This window comes from Glycine soja, chromosome 16, assembly GCF_004193775.1.
Source record: "Glycine soja cultivar W05 chromosome 16, ASM419377v2, whole genome shotgun sequence".
In the NCBI taxonomy this organism is placed as follows: domain Eukaryota; kingdom Viridiplantae; phylum Streptophyta; class Magnoliopsida; order Fabales; family Fabaceae; genus Glycine; species Glycine soja.
Window position 1 is genome coordinate 3,119,772 of NC_041017.1, and position 18,924 is coordinate 3,138,695.

Consider the following 18,924-nt stretch of genomic DNA (forward strand, 5'->3'; position numbering starts at 1 on the left):
TCGCTGAAATTGAAAGAAATTCCAATATAAGAAGATTCAATAAAATCTTAATTTAACTTGTATTAAATTTTATGATATAAATTACAAATTACGTTACCGTTAATTTTAATAATACTTAAAAAATTTCATTCAATAAACGAATTTATAAATATAAAATAAGTTAACATTATCACTTAATTTTTTTTTCATTTTTTTATAAGGAGACTCGATAAGAACTTTATTTGTTTATATAAAGAATATCAACAAATCAAATAATTACACACACTGTTTGAATTCAAAAAAACAAATTAAACCATATTAAACGTATTGCTTGATTTAACATTTTTTTATGATTAACCCTATAATAATGATTGGTATAATTAAACTTAACTTTCCATATTTTGTTTGCACAATTTGCAGTTAAATTAATTCTACAAGATTTTAGATTTCACGCAATCTCGTGTGATTTACGGTTAATTGATAAACAAGGTTTTAAATTTCAAATAACTCCATAACCACTCATAGTGAGTCATCTCTTTAAGTACACCTGTTGTATATTTATTGGTTGGGATCAAAACTATGATAATCCTGAATCACATAATAATTTCTCCTATTAATGGGTGATAAAATTATTTCACACCAATTAATCTGTGCAATCTGTGGTTAAAGTTATTTTAATATGAATATCCTTTATCGCTTACTATGATTAGTTAATGACATCTTATTTTTATTTTTTTGTAGAGACAGTAACTGAGTAAATTAAAAGAAAATATTATGTAAGCAAAACTGTTGATCATATTATCTGTATTCTTCAGCATATGCTTCAGAAAGGCGTAGCCCCATTACGGTTTCAAACAGGCACGAGCTATATAGCATACATGCTATGAAGGATATAGTGCTTATCAATTAACCACAAAAATTACAGCCAGATAAATTCAATTTTATCTCCGTTTGCTTGCTCCCCATCTTTAAGGTAACAGTTATTTCTGAATATTTACCATCTAGCGGTTGGTTCATACTAGTTTCTGGCTTGAATTTAATTTTCAGATTTATTTTTTTTTACATATGAATTTCCCTATAAATGCTTGTTGAAGTTGGTGATCTTCTTAGCCTTGTTAGTATCATTTTTTATTTGTTGAATTTTTTTTCGAACTCAGTTGGTATGACCTAATTGTAAGATAATTTTCATACGGACTGGGGATTCCAATGCCTTGCGATGTCTTCTCATAATCTGAATATTTGTATGTACCAAAAAAAATATCAAAGCTTTATTTATTTATTTATTTATTTGTGGGGGTCATGGGGTTCAAGTTCTGCTTATTTGCTTCTCTCATTCGGCATTAGTCACAAGTCACAAAACACTGAAATAGTTGTTGACCTTTTAATTAATGTCAACTCTATGTGACCTACATAATTTGGGCCCACAAACTATGATCCAAAAATTATACTAATTTCTACATTCCTAGCGGAGGGACATGACATGCATTTTTGTTTTTATCCTTTGTGTTGGTGTCCTATGCCTAATCATTTATGTATATATGTATAATTAATTTATTGTCCAATAACAATAATTAAATTTCTTCAACTATAAATAGGTACATCCCTCTGAGATTCTTTTCACTGCAATCTTTTCTTTTCTTCACACAAACTTGTTACATTGTGCCACCCAAAATACAAGATGCCTCAAGAAACAGTGGTGAAAAGGTCACCTTTTCAAGAAAATTGTGGGAGGCTTCAATTTGCAATAAGGCTATTAGTGGTGGTATTGCTTCTAGGTTGGATTTTCATTCGGATAATGTCGCCTACAAATACTTTTAGACAAACATGGCTGCCTCGATACAAAGCAAAGACTAATAATACAACTTATATTGGTTCAAAAGGTGTCATTAATTTTATTTCAATTATTAATTTCAGTTCTTGCATTGACTTAATTATTTTATGCTAATATACACCCCTATTATGTTCTTATTGCAGGTGCTTATCTTCTCTTGTACACTTTCCCAATCTTGCTCCTAGCTACTTTGGGATGTGTCTACCTTCACATAGGCAAAAAAGTAATCCATTCCAACACGGAGAGGTGCCATTTTTCACCTCTTTTTCTGGTTATAATCTTTGCCACATAAGTTCTTTGTAAGATTTTTTAAAAAAAATGTTAAATATTTTGGCTTTTTAACCTAACACTACTTTTTATTCTGATCTCCCTATATATAAAAAAAAAAGAAATCTACACTTTGTTTTTGTTTTCCAGTATAATTCTACACTTTGCATGATCTCTATTAAAAAAACGCTTACGGACGTGTTTTTACCATTTGTCAATGTTATATTATATTAATTTTATCGAGCAAATTGAGATTTTATAATATTAACTTTTCTATAAATTTTTGTGTTATTCTTTAATCAGAATTGAAGTTTTATCACACTAATTTGCATACAAAATTTTGTATTAAATGTCAAAAGTTTCAGGTAAAAAAAAGCATAAAAAACACTTGAACAACTAAATTTAAATTTTGTTCTTACGTGATACCATGTCATTTCAGAAAAGATGGTGGATATATGATAAAAGTACTAGTAGTATATACTATCGTCATAGTTTTGAAAAATAACATGGGTAATAACTTTCTTGAGTAAAAGATTAATTAAGGTCTGTTAATTTTTTTTTATAAATAAAAAAAGTAAAATCAATTAATCTTCTTTTATATGTTAAAACTAACTTATATATAAACTAATTTATCGAAGCTCTTTCATTTAGAAGTTTAATTCATTTTTACAAACTTATTTTTTTATATTCTATAAATACTTTCTCTAAAGAGTTCCAAAATGTTAATTTTTTCATCTCTAGAAGAATATGATGTGAGGGTGGGGACAAGTCTTTAATTAAACCTGAAAAGAATTGTAGTTCTGATAATTGGCTTAACCCGTGTATGTGTATGTTGTGCATGATCAGCTGCAATGCAAAGAAGTGTGGGGTAACCATATGGAAGCGTCCAGTGCTTATAAAAGGCCCTCTTGGCATTGTTTCTGGCACAGAGATAGCCTTCTTGTTTTTGTTCATTGCCCTCCTAGCTTGGGTCTTTTCAACTTCTGTACAAAACAGCTTTGCAACAATCACCCCACAATTTGCAGCAAAGGATGGCCAGAAAATGTAAAGTTTTGTTATGATTATTATTAGAATCTAATTTCTATACTGTTGGCATAAAAAGTTTTTACACATTTACTGATATGAAATTATTATAAAGTACGATTTTAAAATAATAATTATTATTAAAATTAATAAATTTATCATAAATAATAATGTGCGATTAGATAACAGTATAAAAGTTCTTTATAGTTTATATTGTCAGTACATAGAATATTTAGTCTTTTTTTTTTTATTGTTAATAGTAATAGGATAAATAATGCATGCACCAAAAGTGTAAAAAAGTTTTTATAATGTCATAGTGCATGTAAACTATTTTTCACTTTATCATTCACAAATTGTTATCTAAGATAAAAGCTATGCGTGCCATGATTTCTGATGGATTATAAGTGTAAGATTGCGTATAAATTAAACTCTTATTATTATTCCAAGCATTTTTCTGATTGTTACTGTTAATTGTGATGCATGTCGTTGGTGCAGATGGGAAGAGAAGCTAGATAGAGTAGCAAAAAGGTTAGGTGTGGTTGGGAACATATGTTTGGCATTCATGTTTTTTCCTGTGGCTCGTGGCTCATCTGTGCTGCCACTGCTTGACCTCACCTCGGAGAGTTGCATCAAGTACCATATTTGGCTTGGAAACATAGCCATGACACTTTTTACTTCTCATGGCCTTTGCTACATCATTCTTTGGGCAGTTACTGATCATACTTCTAATGTTAGTTAAGAACTTGAAACTTTATTGATTTCAGGGAAAGCAATCTTTTATGTTATTGTTTGTTTATAGTATAGTATATGTTAAGCTCGTGGAGCTATCTATGGCTTTATTTCATTGCAGATGCTGGAATGGAAAAAGAATGATATATCAATTGTGGCTGGAGAGATAGCTCTGCTTTCTGGTTTGTTCCTATGGATTGCAACCATTCCCCGCATTAGGCGAAAAGTCTTTGAGCTGTTCTATTACACTCATCACCTCTACATCCTCTTCATAGTCTTCTTCATCTTTCATGTTGGCATTACCTATGCCTGCATTATGCTCCCTGGTTTCTACCTCTACTTGGTTGATCGTTACTTAAGGTTTCTGCAATCAAGGTGCCAAGTTCGTCTGGTTTCTGCGCGGGTTTTGCCATGTGAAGCTGTAGAACTCAACTTCTCTAAGGGCTATGGTAACTAACATGGCTATCTATGCTTATTATATTAAAGTTACCTCTAGTTACTTCTTGAGAAATGACTATTTTATTGAGACTTTTAAGAGCTAATGTGATATGTTTTCTTGCAGGATTAACTTATAACCCCACAAGTGTTATGTTCATAAATATACCAAGCATATCCAAGTTGCAATGGCATCCATTTACTGTTACTTCTAATAGTAATTGGGAGCGAGACAAGCTAAGTGTTGTTATTAAATGTGAAGGAACTTGGACCAAGAAGCTCTATCAGCTGCTTTCAACATCTTCCACAATAGATCGCCTTGCTGTATCTGTTGAAGGTCCTTATGGACCTGCTTCAACCAATTATCTACGGTTTGCATCTTAGAAACAAAACACAACTTCTAATCTTATGTTTTATTAGAGATGAGTTCTTAGTAACACCTTTTGTTTTTTCTCTTGACCAGCCATGACACTCTTGTGATGGTAAGTGGAGGAAGTGGCATCACACCTTTTATCTCCATCATTAGGGAGCTAATATATCTGAACACTACATTCAAATGCAAGACCCCAAAAGTTGTCCTAATTTGTGCATTCAGAAACTCTACATCTCTGTCAATGCTAGATATGATCCTCCCAATATCTGGCACCCCATCTGAAATTTCTAATATGGAATTACAAATTGAGGCATACATCACAAGAGACGAGGAGCTTAAAGCAGATTGCCCAATTCACCCTCAAACCATATGGTTCAAGCCAAATCCATCTGATGCACCAGTACATGCTATATTAGGTCCAAACAGTTGGCTCTGGCTTGGTGCTATAATATCATCCTCTTTCATAATTTTCCTTATCTTGATAGGGATAATTACCCGTTACTACATTTTCCCTATTGATCATAACTCAAATGAAATATTTTCATTCCCGTTGAATGCATTCCTTAACATGCTAGTGATATGTGTGTCCATAGCAAGTGCTGCTAGTGCAGCTTTTCTTTGGAACAAGAAACATAATGCCAAAGAAGCAAAACAGGCTCAGAACTTGGAAGGATCAACACCAACAGTGTCACCAAACTCCATGGTTCACAATGCAGATAGAGAATTGGAAAGCCTTCCATATCAGTCCCTTATTCATGCTACTAATGTGCATTATGGTGTAAGACCAGACCTAAGAAGTAAGTCACCTCCAATTTCTTTAACTATGGCTTAGAGACCTACCATTGGATTGAAATCACTCATTTTTCCCCCATTTTACAGGAATGCTACTTGAACACAAAGGTTCAAGTGTGGGTGTTCTTGCTTCAGGACCCAAAATAATGAGGCAGGAGGTTGCAGCCATTTGCTCATCTGGTTTAGCTGCGAATATGCATTTTGAGTCAATTAGCTTTAGCTGGTGATTTTACTCATACTGTATTGTAAAGGATGGAAATTATTAATGGTAAACCTCTGGAAGAACCTTGTAGTCTTTGGCTCAGTCAGCCTTGATGGACTTACTAGTTGTGTTGCTTTTATTTAAATGACTGAAAATTGGTTTGTCAACAATAATTTGGCTTTCACATAAATAAGAATAAAAAGAAAGGAATTTACTATGATATCTTGATTCTCATTAGTATGGATCATCTAAACAAAATATGCAGTTGAGTTCAAACTAAAAATATGGAGAATGAGAAGTTTCTATAAAAATAACAAGACAGAAATGTCGTTACCCAAAATGTAACTTGGATAATTCACTCCATCTCAGTGGCTAATCCGAGCTCTTCCCTAGAAGAAATGATACTATCTACAGCATCTTGCTAACATACCAAACGACACCCACACCTCACTATTTCCAATGAACAACAACAATACCTTTTCAATATAAATTATGTCACGCAATTTATCAAAGGGAAAATAGAGAATATAAAGGTGAGCTAGACATGGCTCCATGGTAGATAAAATCTTGGAGCTGATAAACACCTTACCATTAGGTCTAAACAAGCAGCATTCAACTTCATGTTGATGCATCTCTGGTCCTAACGTATTCTTCGAAGTCTAGACATTGGGGGTAATGACATTTGGTTTGAGTGTTTTTTTAAGCATATGTTGATCCATATAGTTTGAACATTCTCGCAAAATAAAGATTTTACTTAGTGAGAGTGACCTGACATACTCATTGTGTAGTATGTCTTGTTATGTACTCATAAGTGTCCCAATATGATTTTTCACTGACATGGTACTACATTACATATAGGCTTTAGTCTAAGTATAATTATTGCACATAACGCTTGCTAATTATTTATTACGAAATTAATGAGTGTTATTATGTCTTGAGCCAAGTGTGTGATTCATGTGTAATGTAATTGGTGATTGAAAAATAAATTTTAAATGATAAAGTGGTGAAGTGACGTGGATTGTATTAAGTTGAGCAATGTTATAAATACTTTCATAATTTATTTTGATTATGTCTTTGTTTATTTGTATTTTTTTTAGAAATGTGATAATTCATTCCATATGTGTTATTTGTGTTTGGATCCCCTGATAATCTTGAACGGAAGTAAATGATTAAGTGGATGACTTTAAAGAACATCTTTGTAAAGAATGTTGAGACATAATGCTTTGATAGGATGTGACATCGGGGATAAATTTTTATGTAGAGGGTGTCACATGTTGCATCCTTGAAGGAAGCTCTGGCAACCTTTGAAGCTTTTTTGCAGAAGTTTAGGATAAGGAATTCAAGCTTTGTGAGTTCAGAAATGCAACTTTGTTGGGTAACAGAATTTTTTGCCAGTGAGTTTAGTGACAAAAATAATCTTGGATTGACTCTTCAGAAAGATTGCAGTAACTTAAATTTATTCTCTTCAAAGAGGGTAGATTCAGTTTAGAAGGTGGTAATCTAAATGCAAAAGGAGGCTCTTCCTTCAAAAGTAATCTGAAGGTTTTTCGGATTAAAGACGGATGAAGGTAGCTCTACACTATCAGCTTCACTTAATTAAATTTCCTCCAAACACTTCATTTCCTCTGAACCCTCCAGCAAGCCACGTAACTTCGAGAAGCCAGAAACATTCAGAACTGTGAGGGATTTCAATTTATAAAAGGTATCTGGAAGACAAATAAGATTCTTGCAATTCTTCAATCCAAATGAGCAAGGCCAACTAGGCATCCCAGTGATGAGGGTAGTTTTGTTATTGGAGTTTCCTCTAAATTAAGCACTGACATTTGCTCCATGCTTTCCCCAAACTCCGGAAGATATTCAAATTCAGAGCAACCAGAAAGACTTAAATATTTCAAGGAACTCATCTCCATTTTACTTGGAAGAGTTTTGAGCCTTTTGCAGTCTTCCAAATTCATCATAACAGGTTTCTTATGACGTACAAGGGATGGATGAACCTCAGTTAAACTTGTGCATCCTTCAAGAACCAATGATTCAAGATTTGGAGCCCCGTCAAAGTCCGGGGACTGCTTTAGGTTCTTTGAAAAACTCAAATCGATAGACTTCAGCTTTTCCAGAAGCTGTTCAAAATTAATATGGTGGAAACAAAAACTACATTAGCTTTCGGAGTTACTATGGTGATGGCAATTTTTTTTAGATAAATGGTGTTTAGCTTTAGCTGGTGATTTTACTCATACTGTTGTAAAGGGTTCAAGATGTTAATGATATCGACCTCTGGAAGAACCTAGTGGTCTTAGGCTCAGTCAGCCTTGATGGACTTACTTGTTTTGTTGCTTTTATTTGAATGGGTGAAATAATTAGACCTTAATATAAAAAGAGGAGTTTACTTTAATATCTTGATTCACATTAGCACGGATCATCTCAATAAAACATGCAAAAGGGTTGAGTTCAAACTGCAAATATGGAGAATGAGAAGTTTCTATACAAATAACAAGACATACGTAATTACATGACAAGTTTTTAGATAATTCGCACCTTCTCACTGGCCACTCCGATCTCTTCACTAGAAGAAATGATACTATTTTCATAAATATCTTCAACATCTTGCTTACATACCAAACGACATCCGCACCTCACTATTTCCAATGATTGGCAACAATAACTTTTCAATACAAATTCAATTTCACTGCCGACAACACCTTCACAAATCATGTCACGGTATTTATCAATGGACAAGTAGAGAATATAAAGGTGAGGGCAATCTAGCTCCATGGGAGGTAAATTCCTGGAACTGATAATCGTCTTACCATTAGGTCCAAACAAGTAGCACTCAACTTCATGATGGCACGCCTCAGGAGGATTTGCATAACTTACTAATAGGAAGCACAGAGCAAATCCCACCCATTCATTTACAGGGCAATTATGAGGGACTGGTATTTTAGCTAATGAAACACATTTTTGAGGGACAAACCATGATGGAATTTCACTCCCTGGGATTAACATCTCAAATCTTGTTCTGGGAAGAGGGAGTTCCTGTATGAATTAACACACCAAATGTAATGTTGAATAAGCAACAAGATGGATGATTATGTTACACGCACGCACACACAAACACAATTTTAGAATGTGGGGAAGACCAGAGTACACACCTCAAGATAGCGTATCAATTCTCTCGAAAAATGAAAATTTGAAGGTGATGATGCAAAGAGACTGCATGGCTTGGATGGATTGAATTTGGAAGTTTCCAATGAAGTGCAATTGCTTGCATCCAAATGTTTCATTCTTGAAGGGAGCTCTGGCAACCTTTTAAGTTTTTTGCACAAGTTTAGGAGAAGAATTTCAAGCTTTGTGAGGTTCGAAATGCAACTTGGTAGGGTAACAAAATTGTTGCCAGTGAGATCTAGAAACTGCAATGAAGATAAGTGACGAAAACCATCTGGGAATGACTCTTCAGATAGATTGCAGTAACTTAAATTTATTCTCATCAAAGAGGGTAGATTCAGTTTAGAAGGTGGTAATCTAAATGCAGTAGGAGTTTGTTGATTCCCAAATACCCACTGAAAGGGGAGAAGAAATCCACTTACTGAGTTAGATACTGGCTTTTTGCACCCAGCAAATGAGATACTTTTTAGGTTTTCCAAATAAAAGACAGATGAAGGTAGCTCTTGAATAGCAGTTCCACTTGCATCAAGTTCCTCCAAAGACTTGATTTCCTTTAAACCCTCTGGTAAGCAACCAAGTTTTGAGCAGCCAGAAACATTCAGAACTATGAGGGAGTTTAAGTTATGAAAGGTATCTGGAAGGCAAACAAGATTTTTGCAATTCTTCAAATACAAATGAGCAAGGCCAACTAGACATCCCAGTGAAGAGGGTAGTTTTGCTATAGCAGTCCCCTCTAAAGAAAGCACTGACAAATGTTCCATGCTTTCCCCAAACTCTGGAAGATATTTAAATTCAGAGCAACCAGAAAGGTTTAAATCTTTCAAGGAACTCATCTCCATTTTACTTGGAAGAGTTTTGAGCCTTTTACAGTCTTTTAAATTCATCATAGCAAGTTTCTTATGGCGTACAAGGGATGGATGAACTTCAGTCAAACTTGTGCAACCTTCTAGAACCAATGATTCAAGATTTGGAGCCCCACCAAAGTCCGGGGACTGCTTTAGGTTCTTGGAAAAGCTCAAGTTGATGGACTTTAGCTTTTCCAGAAGCTATTAAAGTTAATAATTTGGAAAGAAAAACTATATTAGTATTCTGACTTATTATGGTGATGACATAAATAAATTTTAAAGAACACTTGATATAAATGGTCTTTACCTTTGTCCCACGCCAAAGTTGTTCTATTCGGCTATGAGGCAATTTGAGGTCAACAACTTCATCTAGTTTATTATTAAGTGGCAGGGTTTTCAAAGGACATCCTCTCCAGTGAAGAACTTTCAGTGAACTAGGAAGGCAGTTGAGGCCACGGGGAAGCTGCATATCACATAACATGAGTAACTTGAGTTGACTTGTCTTGGAGAAGGCTTCAGTGCTCCAGCGTCCTTCATAATCACACGGTTGAACTAAGTTCAGAACTATGCCTTGAATTTCATCAGTTCCCTAGAAAACCAAAATGGCAAATAACTTGATTTGCAAGAATGGGATAAAAACACGCTTAAAAAAAAAATATTGCATGCATCATTCAAGTATCCAATAGTGGTATAGAAATTAGCACCTACCTTGTTTTTTGTCAACACATAATCAATGTCTTTTTGAGACCACAATCTACTACGTTTGCCTGGATCATTTGGAGATTCTTGAAATACAATATTCCTTCCCATTTCTTGTAGCAAATCATGCATCCCCAACTTCTTCATCCTATCCAGAGTTACCAAACATCTTTCGATCAAAATGTCAATTCCAATTTCGGGATGATAACCGCAGTTTTTTAAGATATTTTTCACTTCATCTATGTCCATCCCTTTGAAGAAACAGGCAATATCTAAAAACATTTTCTGATACGGAGGTTGTAAACTATCATAACTAATTTTCAGTGTGTCTTGGATTTTGGAGTGCGGAAAACTTCTTATTTGTTCTAAAGCACTATGCCAAACCTCAACGGTTCTTCCATAAAGATGGGAACCCAATACCTCAAGTGCCAATGGAAGACCTCTTGCATATTCAACCACTTCTTTGCACAAATTCAGATACTCTTCTTTAGGTTGATCTTGCTTAAATGCTTTCAAACAAAAGAGCTTCAGGGCTTCATTTTGGGCTAAGCCTTTAGCCTTACAAGTCAGATGCACTCCATGCGTCTTTAGCAGGTGCTTATCTCTAGTTGTGATTATTACTCTACTCCCTGAACCAAACCATTCTTGCTTTCCAGCCAAATTCTCCAGTTGGCTTAACTCACTTACATCATCAAGAACAAGAAGAATCTTTTTGTTGCTTAAAGAATTTGCTATTATATTTTTCCCATCATGAAGATTATAAAAATCACTGCTTCTTACATTAAGATGAAAAAGAAGTTCCTTTTGAATGTGAACTAAGCCATTTGTCTTAGACACCTCTCTAATGTTTTCAAGAAAGCAACTAACATTGAAATCCCCTTTGATTGCTTCGTAGACAAATCTAGCAATGGTTGTCTTACCTATGCCTCCCATGCCCCATAGTCCTATGAAGCGAACATCATTTAAACTTATGCCCATGAGTGAATACACTTCCTTCATCCGTGAATCAATCCCAACAAGGTTATCTGTGCAACATGGCAACCTGGGAATTATTTTTTTCTGTATGTGTCCAACAATTGTTTCAATCAATGTTGCCTCATGCCTGTATAGAGAGAAGGATAAAAAGAAGAATTGATTTTTGTCCAACAAGAACCATAAACAAATACAGCAATAGATAGAGAAAACAAGTTATCATGTTATATTTTGCAAATCCAAGGTAAAACGATAAATCTTTCCACAAACAAAAAAATGGCTAATATAAAATTTTGATTCCTCATCTTATTTTATTGATTTTAATTTGATATACTAAATTTTAAAAGTTTTACTTTGTTACTAATAGTGTCTCAAGTAGAACAAATTGGTCCTTCCTTGCATTAGTTTTTTGCACTAACAATGCTAATATTGATTGACGTAACAAACGTCCATCTTATGTAACATCTCATGTCACCAAGTCGACCAAGTTAGTGTGGTAATGGACCACAGTGAACGGCATCTGTGCCACCACACACAGCAATGCTGGGAGACTGTTCTTTTTTCTTTGTTTTTTTTTTTCTTGTCTTTGCTAATCCTTCTCTGTTTTCTTTTGTGTTCTGCTTTGGATTATCTGTTTTATTTTTTTTTCTTTCAACAGGCTCTTGGTTAGTGTGTTAATGATACAATTTTCTAATGGGTCATAATTTGGTTGTTTATCCATCCTCTATTTTATATAGTGAAGATAACATATCATTTGAGCTAAAAAAACAAAAAAGTAATATAAAAAACTGAATGATGATGAAACAACTTACTGTTCCTTGGAGTCCCAACCAGAGTAGCTTGCAACTTCTCTCAAGGCATGTCTCCATCTTTCCAACTTCTTCTTGTCTTCTCTGAATTTCTCTTCATGTTCACTGAAAGCCTTTGCAAAGCTTCCTCTCTGATGCCTCACATCAGAGGGGTCTACACCATGGAAGATTGGAAAAACTTCTTTCTTGCACTCTAGAATCTTTTTGAGCTCATCCAAACACCATGTTGAGGAGGCATAGTTTGGTGAGAGAATGATAAGTGCAAGCATGGACCCTTCAATGGCTTTCATGAGTTCCACTGATATCAATTTCCCCCTCTGAAGATCATGATCATCCTTGAATGTTTTGATCCCCCTTCTCTCTAGGGAAGCAAAAAGATGGCCAGTGAAACCTTTGCGTGTGTCATCACCCCGAAAACTCAAGAAAACATGGTTGGACCATGACCTTCCGGAGGTTAGGGTGGAAGAAGAAGATCCTTCATTGGAAGATCCCATTGAATTATCCCTGCAATGATGCTGGTTCTGTTAAACACTGCAATACAAGTTTTCTTTTTCTTTTTTCTTATGTGTGTGTGTGTGTGAAGTAGATATATAGAAATAATGGGGATGAACAATTGACCACTGAAGTGAGAACGTAGTCATGAGTCTTCGTAGGAAAGAGGGTGGGAAGTTGCATCCTTTCGATAATCACTCAACTTTGTTTCTTTGATTTTATTTATAAAATAAAGGTTCCTGAATCTTAGGTGGGATGTATCAATCATGTTAATTTCCTTTTTACAACCACCATTAATCTGCTTCTCTCTTTTATTTTTCTTTTATACTAACTCGTATACTCGTTGTAGGAAAAGCCCGTAATTACGTTGTTTCTCTTTTACAAGAGATATGGCGAAAGTGCTAAAAAACAGTGACTTGAAATTTTTCTTTTCCAAACATTCTGTATTTTTATAGAAAATGTTTTTTCTATGTGAAGCAACTTTTTTTCTGTTTTTTAATATATATATATATATATATAAGAGCAAATTATCTTAAATATCTACCGTATAATCAAATATGAATAAATTTAATATCAGATGAATGTTTAAAAAATTATGTGAATTTTTTATATTAAATTTTAATATTTTATGTATCATACGGTTTAGATCTAATTTCATCATTCTTATATAAGATGATTTTTCTAATAAGATATTTCATTAATGACTTGTTGTGACAGAAAAAATATTTAGTGTTAATTGTTTAATATTCAAATAATAAAATTGTTTTATATTTTGTTTCCTGTTGGGTCCGTTTTCTGCAGGAAATATCCAAGAAAAGGCAGAGAAACTCACCAAAGGGATAAACAAATAAATAAATAAAGTAAGAGAAAGCGTGTATGTTCGGTTCCAAGCTGCACTAAAAAATATATATATTTGATGATGACTGACTTATTGCGTGATTCGAATCTATTTCAGCTAAGAAAGTTAATGTTCGTGTTCCATTAACTTTCACTTTTCCTTTTCCATCATTGTTTTTAAGTTTCATTTATTCAGTTTTCACTTTGCTGTGGATAAACTAAGTAGATGGAAATAAGAAAGGGAAATAAAAATAGGTTAAAAGTAAAGTGAATATAAAAGTGTTTGATTTAAAAAATAAGGAAGAATAAATGAATGAATGAATTGAATTTAGTGAGAAATGAAATAAAAATAACTAATAAGTTTCATAAATTTTTATTTCTCTCTCATTTTTCTTCTACTCCACACACTTATCTTTTTATTTCTCACTTATTTGTTTCCTCTTCATCCTATTCATCTTTCATCAAACAAAGGGTAATTCATTCCCCTTTTTTATTATTGCTAAATTATCTTCAAAAATCGATCAACTCCTCTGGGAGAAGCAAGATATCAAAATTCAAATGATTCCGGCTTGCTTCTTTCTTCCTCGTTTTTTTTTCCTTTTCCTTTTAATTTCTTGGCCTTTTACATGTTGCATGCTCTAAGTGCAGAATTTACTTTATTCACGGCACAGTGAACACTGAATAAAGTACTATGTTGCTGCTCATCATCAAAAGCAGACAGTCCTAGTAATTAAAGGTCTTTCTGTTTTATAATTAGAATTTATTTTGATAAAATCAATTTTAAACTGTTAAACTTCATCGAAACATGTGATTTTTTATTACTTATGATGTAAAAGAAATAGGATGGTTCTTGGGGAATGGGAACATATTCACAGAGAAAGAAAAGAAACTAGCAACATGGTCATAATAAATAGATATTGCGACAGATTAAGAAAAGAGGAAAAAAAATGAGTTACCAATTCCTTGTCAGCACTAGTTGCTTCTGAGTGATTTGCATTCTACGAAAATGTTCTTCCCTTTGACTTACTTTTCTCCTTCACAATTCCTCCTCTCGTAATGCTTCTTGACCAGCTAAGCCCAAAAAGATATAAAACAGATTCCACCTAAAGACTTAAGATATATAATTAAACAGACTCCACCTAACAGCTTAAGCATTCTGGAATCTGAAGAGATAGTCCTTGAAATCTTCTCAAATGCTCAATGACCAAGTGGTTATGAGTTCAACACTTACCACCCCATTCTTCTATATGAATTGGATTTCAACACAAGGCAAAACAATTCTTCGCACTTCAAGGCATACAACCAATCTTAAGCCTCTAAATAGAAGTTTAAACTTTTGGAGAGTTGCTACTTCAACACCAAATAGGGACAATATACAAGGCCACAAAAATAAAATAATAATAAAAATCATAGGATCACTAAGTATATAAACAAGGTTTAGACTTTAGAGAAATAAAGACGCATAGGAGACTACAAAATATTTATGCAACATCGCTGTGGAGAGACTAGAGTGACATTGGAAAGGGACAAACCGAATGAAGTCATTGCAATTATAAACCAATGAAAAACAAATAATATAAGGCATGGAATTTTTCGTTTGTTCAAATGTTAAAATCATAGCCTTTTGGCTTATCTAGTACAAGCCCTGAAGTAAATTTCTCCCGTTTAGCAATCACATCTCTTGCACATTGTAGATGCTCCTGCATTATTTGTCACAGAACAAAACACACTATCTAAAAAAGGGAGAATGAAATCAGTCAATCTAAAAGGTTACCAATAATTCGAACTTAGTGCCTTTTACAAACCCCACCAATTGGAGAACTCTTTCTCTGATATCAGGTAACTAAGCATACTTCTATAAAATATTCTTAATAGAGGTAACATAGCACTTTACTCCTGGGATTAGATGTAGCTACAAAGAAAAATTACTAGTTAGTATAGTGGGTAGCATTCATGCTATTAGCAACAGAAAAAATGATTGCTATAGTTTGCATCAAGTCATCAACCTCTCAGGCCTCAGCCAATATTGTTTCTGGCTACTAGAACAAAAAATAAACAACCTAAAAACATGGGAGACAATTGATCTGAATCAATTGATGGCGGTTCATATCCCTACCAAATCACATAAAAAACCTCAGTTGAGGACCAAGAACATAATAGTAAATTAAAAACGTTGTCATGATCTCGTGTAGAAGAAATATTCACACACTAAAATGAATAACACGATATTGGTTCAAAGCCATACAAGCTCCATAGAAAGTTCATACCAAGGTTCATCAAGAGTTGCATGCATGAGTTTGGAAATACTTGTCACTGGTGTGGCCTTTTTTAAAAATGAAAAATCCAACAAAATAAAATACAAAGATTGAATCAATCAAGCTAAAACCTTAATAACTATAAATCGCATTGCTCACTGACAGTAGAACCTTCAAGTTTAGCAATTACTTGTTATTTTTAAGATGAAATGGTTGAACTTCATCATATACTCTCACCTCCCAAAATACGAAGGGTTAAATTCTCACCACCAGTGTGCTGTGCAGAAACTAGGGGAGACAATGAATCTTGTAAAGCATCCTATCATGTAAAGCATATATAAGAGAGCAACCTTGCCAAGCAAAATTATATAAGAACCCAAATCCTTATTTATGGAAAACTTAGGCCCTGTTTGGGATGGTTTTCAGTTTCATTTATTTTTTTCAGTTTTTAAGAAGTTGCTGCAAATTTAAGATAGATAAAATGAATCAATCAACTGTCAAGCCACTGGACTACAGAATGGGTAACAAACAAAGCAACATAATTAGTAGGGGTGAGAAAATAAGCTATTTATCCGTGATCCATTAGTCCATCCATGTAAAATCCAATCCAACTCATTCACTTTGTTAAAATAAAGAAAGATTCGAATTGAATTGAATGAATCATATAAATAAATGGATGGATACCAATTCATCCTTCTTTAGTTTCAAATCTAATGGACCATCTAATTAATACTTAATGGATCAAAATTAATTCGATTATACACACATGTATAAGATTCCATGTGACCTCAACAAGAGAAGATATTGACGAGTTAATCAATACAACACTCATTTGAGAAAAAATGAAAAGAAAATGTTAGTAAACATGATTTCAGAGGAGAGGAAAGTGGAGTGGCAATTACAAGATGATTACATAAGCTATAGGCTCACTAGTCACTACTAATTACAAGCTTCATCTCTAATAGAAAACAACTTTCACAATCTAAAACCTGTTTCAACTTTTGCTTCAAACTGATTCCATGCTATGAAGTCACCACTCACCAACGATGAACAAAATGATTGAGCTTAAAACAAAGAGCAAGTAGTAATAGTAACATTCGAATACACACACGTGCGGCAATCTGAAAGCGAAACAAACATTATTTCATTTTAAACATAATAGACAGCCACAAGAAAGGTACCAAATCATCTCAAGATAAACATTCACTTCCTGCATCGAGCATCGAATATAGCAACTCCGAAGCATTCATCAATTCAGCACAGAGTTGAACTATACACATAGATATATCTATACAGTTGAATAACATTAAGTGAATAGAAATAACCTTCGAATTTCAAACCTTTTGTGAATACTAGCAGCTAAGAATTCAATTAATTAATCAACGGCGATCCTCTCACTTGCTTTATAAGAAGTTACTGCTCCGGTCAAGATGCCGCCGGAGGCCATGATCTCTGGCACGGCAACCACGGCGATTTTCAGTTTGAAACTTACGTGACAAATAAAGTGTATTAGATTCTCAGTTGTTAAAATAACTTAGAAATGAATTTTAAAATGATTTTTTAGTTCATCATAATATAAGATAAAGTATTTGTTATTTTTCTGGATGTTAATTTGTGTTTAAAAATATGAAGAGAACACGATGCTCTAGCATAGTCAATGTATAAAATATAGCCAAATGTCAATTCCATGAACTTATTAGAGCATGAGAGAACCATCAAAAGCATCCAGTTAACAATAATGTTCACAGGACCATCACTGCCATTATCCCTTTTTCATCATCACCGTGGTCGTCCATTGTATTGCACTAAGAGGACCACCACCATCCATTGCCATTTTAACAATGTTATTATTCACATCACCACATTGCTATCGTTTTCTGTCACCACTATACCCCCAAACATCATTTATCAAATGTCTTGGATTAAAATTGAGGAAAGCGTCTTTGTGGAATTCATGTCTTATATTTCTCGCCGCATTAAGCTATGATTTGGTTATTATTTGAATTAGGGAACAAGTGGCATTGAATACTGATGTTAACTGAAAAGACTTTGGGAACTACGGCATATTGCAAGCCGAAATTTAGCCTTAGTCCAAGAAAATCTACTAGGATCGGCCCAATACAAGTATAAGGATCCACAACCTTCATGAATCTACTCTTTGTCCCTTGATGGTAACTTATAAACTTTGGTGATGATCAATTTTTTCTTTTTATATCTATCTCTTTTCTCATACATATTAAAAATATTTCATTTATTTAATATTTATTAGGAGAAAAATAGACCTAAAATTTCAACATAGCTTGCCTCTTTTTTTTGTTGAATTAGGATATCTTCGGCCTAAAGTTAAAAACTAATCTCTTAAAATATTAAAATTTATTAGAAGAATTTATATCTCCTAACAGATGGATTTTCATATACACAGATCAACAGACAAACTCATGATCACGTATTTAAAGAATAATGTTATTTATTAATCATGTTACACATTGGTAGTTTAACAACTTTCTTTATTTTACATATATAATTTTACCCATAATTTTTAATTCTCAAATTATTATTATTATTATTATTATTATTATTATTATTATTATTATTATTATTATTATTATTATTATTATTATTATTATTATTATTATTATTATTATTCAATTGATTTCGACACCAAACGTGAAGACTTTACAGTAAATTCATTATTTTTTTTCCATCCATTTTGAATGACATTTATTTGGTTTGATGGAAAAGGAAAATGAAAAAAGAGAGAAAAAATGTTTGAAATTTTAACTGAAGAGAAAATGAAAAGAAAGAAAATTTAGGAAACAACTTTTCACTTCATTTTTCTTTAATTTTTTTATTTTTCATCTATCGATTTTCATATATTAACAAAATTTCTTATAAATGTTATGTAAGATAAAATAATTATAATTTATATGATAATCAAGGTTATTCTAAAATATATTATTTATAATGTATTACTTTTGCTTTCTTATTAATGTTATTGGTAAATAAAAGTTATATACATAAAAATCATATATTTACTTAACATTTAACGATGTAACTCAGCACTCATAATAATAATAATAATAATAATAATAATAATAAAAGACAATGTAACTCAGCATTTAATGTGTCATGTCATTAAGCTTGTAATAGTGGACAAGCAAATGATGAACATGGTGACATTTCATGATCTTTCACAAACTTATTTGTTGACAACATTTAAGGATA

At 33.1% G+C, this 18,924-nt stretch overlaps 2 protein-coding genes across 4 annotated transcripts; one reads left to right on the top strand and one right to left on the bottom strand.

Annotated features, from left to right (window-relative positions):
- The first annotated feature begins 730 nt into the window (after positions 1 to 730).
- On the top strand, positions 731 to 5,819 carry LOC114390440 (ferric reduction oxidase 2-like). The gene is made up of 9 exons (XM_028351181.1): positions 731 to 952; positions 1,575 to 1,859; positions 1,954 to 2,056; positions 2,924 to 3,121; positions 3,596 to 3,830; positions 3,951 to 4,278; positions 4,392 to 4,635; positions 4,728 to 5,434; positions 5,517 to 5,819. Exons 2-9 carry the CDS (start codon positions 1,658 to 1,660, stop codon positions 5,654 to 5,656), a joined length of 2,157 nt encoding a protein of 718 aa, XP_028206982.1. The 5' UTR covers positions 731 to 952; positions 1,575 to 1,657; the 3' UTR covers positions 5,657 to 5,819.
- A 2,192-nt stretch (positions 5,820 to 8,011) lies between these two features.
- Positions 8,012 to 17,227, bottom strand: LOC114389292 (TMV resistance protein N-like). Of its 3 annotated transcripts, none has more exons than XM_028349930.1 (7): positions 17,040 to 17,227; positions 14,401 to 15,356; positions 12,119 to 12,619; positions 10,344 to 11,436; positions 9,943 to 10,224; positions 8,778 to 9,836; positions 8,012 to 8,661 (listed from the first exon to the last, which is right to left on the bottom strand). In XM_028349930.1, the coding sequence occupies exons 2-7, from the start codon at positions 14,439 to 14,441 to the stop codon at positions 8,149 to 8,151; spliced, it is 3,489 nt and encodes a 1,162-aa protein (XP_028205731.1). In that variant the 5' UTR covers positions 14,442 to 15,356; positions 17,040 to 17,227; the 3' UTR covers positions 8,012 to 8,148. The 3 variants fall into 3 exon arrangements, with proteins under 3 accessions (XP_028205731.1, XP_028205730.1, XP_028205732.1); XM_028349929.1 differs by having other exon boundaries at positions 14,401 to 15,144; positions 15,255 to 17,227; XM_028349931.1 differs by lacking the exons at positions 14,401 to 15,356; positions 17,040 to 17,227 and adding an exon at positions 12,734 to 12,836.
- Positions 17,228 to 18,924: the final 1,697 nt, after the last annotated feature.

What these genes read in the sequence shown, in the direction of transcription:
- LOC114390440 (XM_028351181.1), top strand. Translation starts at nt 1,658, where the DNA reads ATGCCTCAAGAAACAGTGGTGAAAAGGTCACCTTTTCAAGAAAATTGT. An exon ending in GCTTCAACCAATTATCTACG is followed by an intron (nt 4,636 to 4,727) that starts GTTTGCATCTTA and finishes TCTCTTGACCAG; the next exon opens with CCATGACACTCTTGTGATGG. An exon ending in TGTAAGACCAGACCTAAGAA is followed by an intron (nt 5,435 to 5,516) that starts GTAAGTCACCTC and finishes CCCATTTTACAG; the next exon opens with GAATGCTACTTGAACACAAA.
- LOC114389292 (XM_028349930.1), bottom strand. Translation starts at nt 14,441, where the DNA reads ATGCAAATCACTCAGAAGCAACTAGTGCTGACAAGGAATTG. An exon ending in GGTTGGGACTCCAAGGAACA is followed by an intron (nt 11,437 to 12,118) that starts GTAAGTTGTTTC and finishes CTCTCTATACAG; the next exon opens with GCATGAGGCAACATTGATTG. An exon ending in AACTTTGGCGTGGGACAAAG is followed by an intron (nt 9,837 to 9,942) that starts GTAAAGACCATT and finishes TAACTTTAATAG; the next exon opens with CTTCTGGAAAAGCTAAAGTC.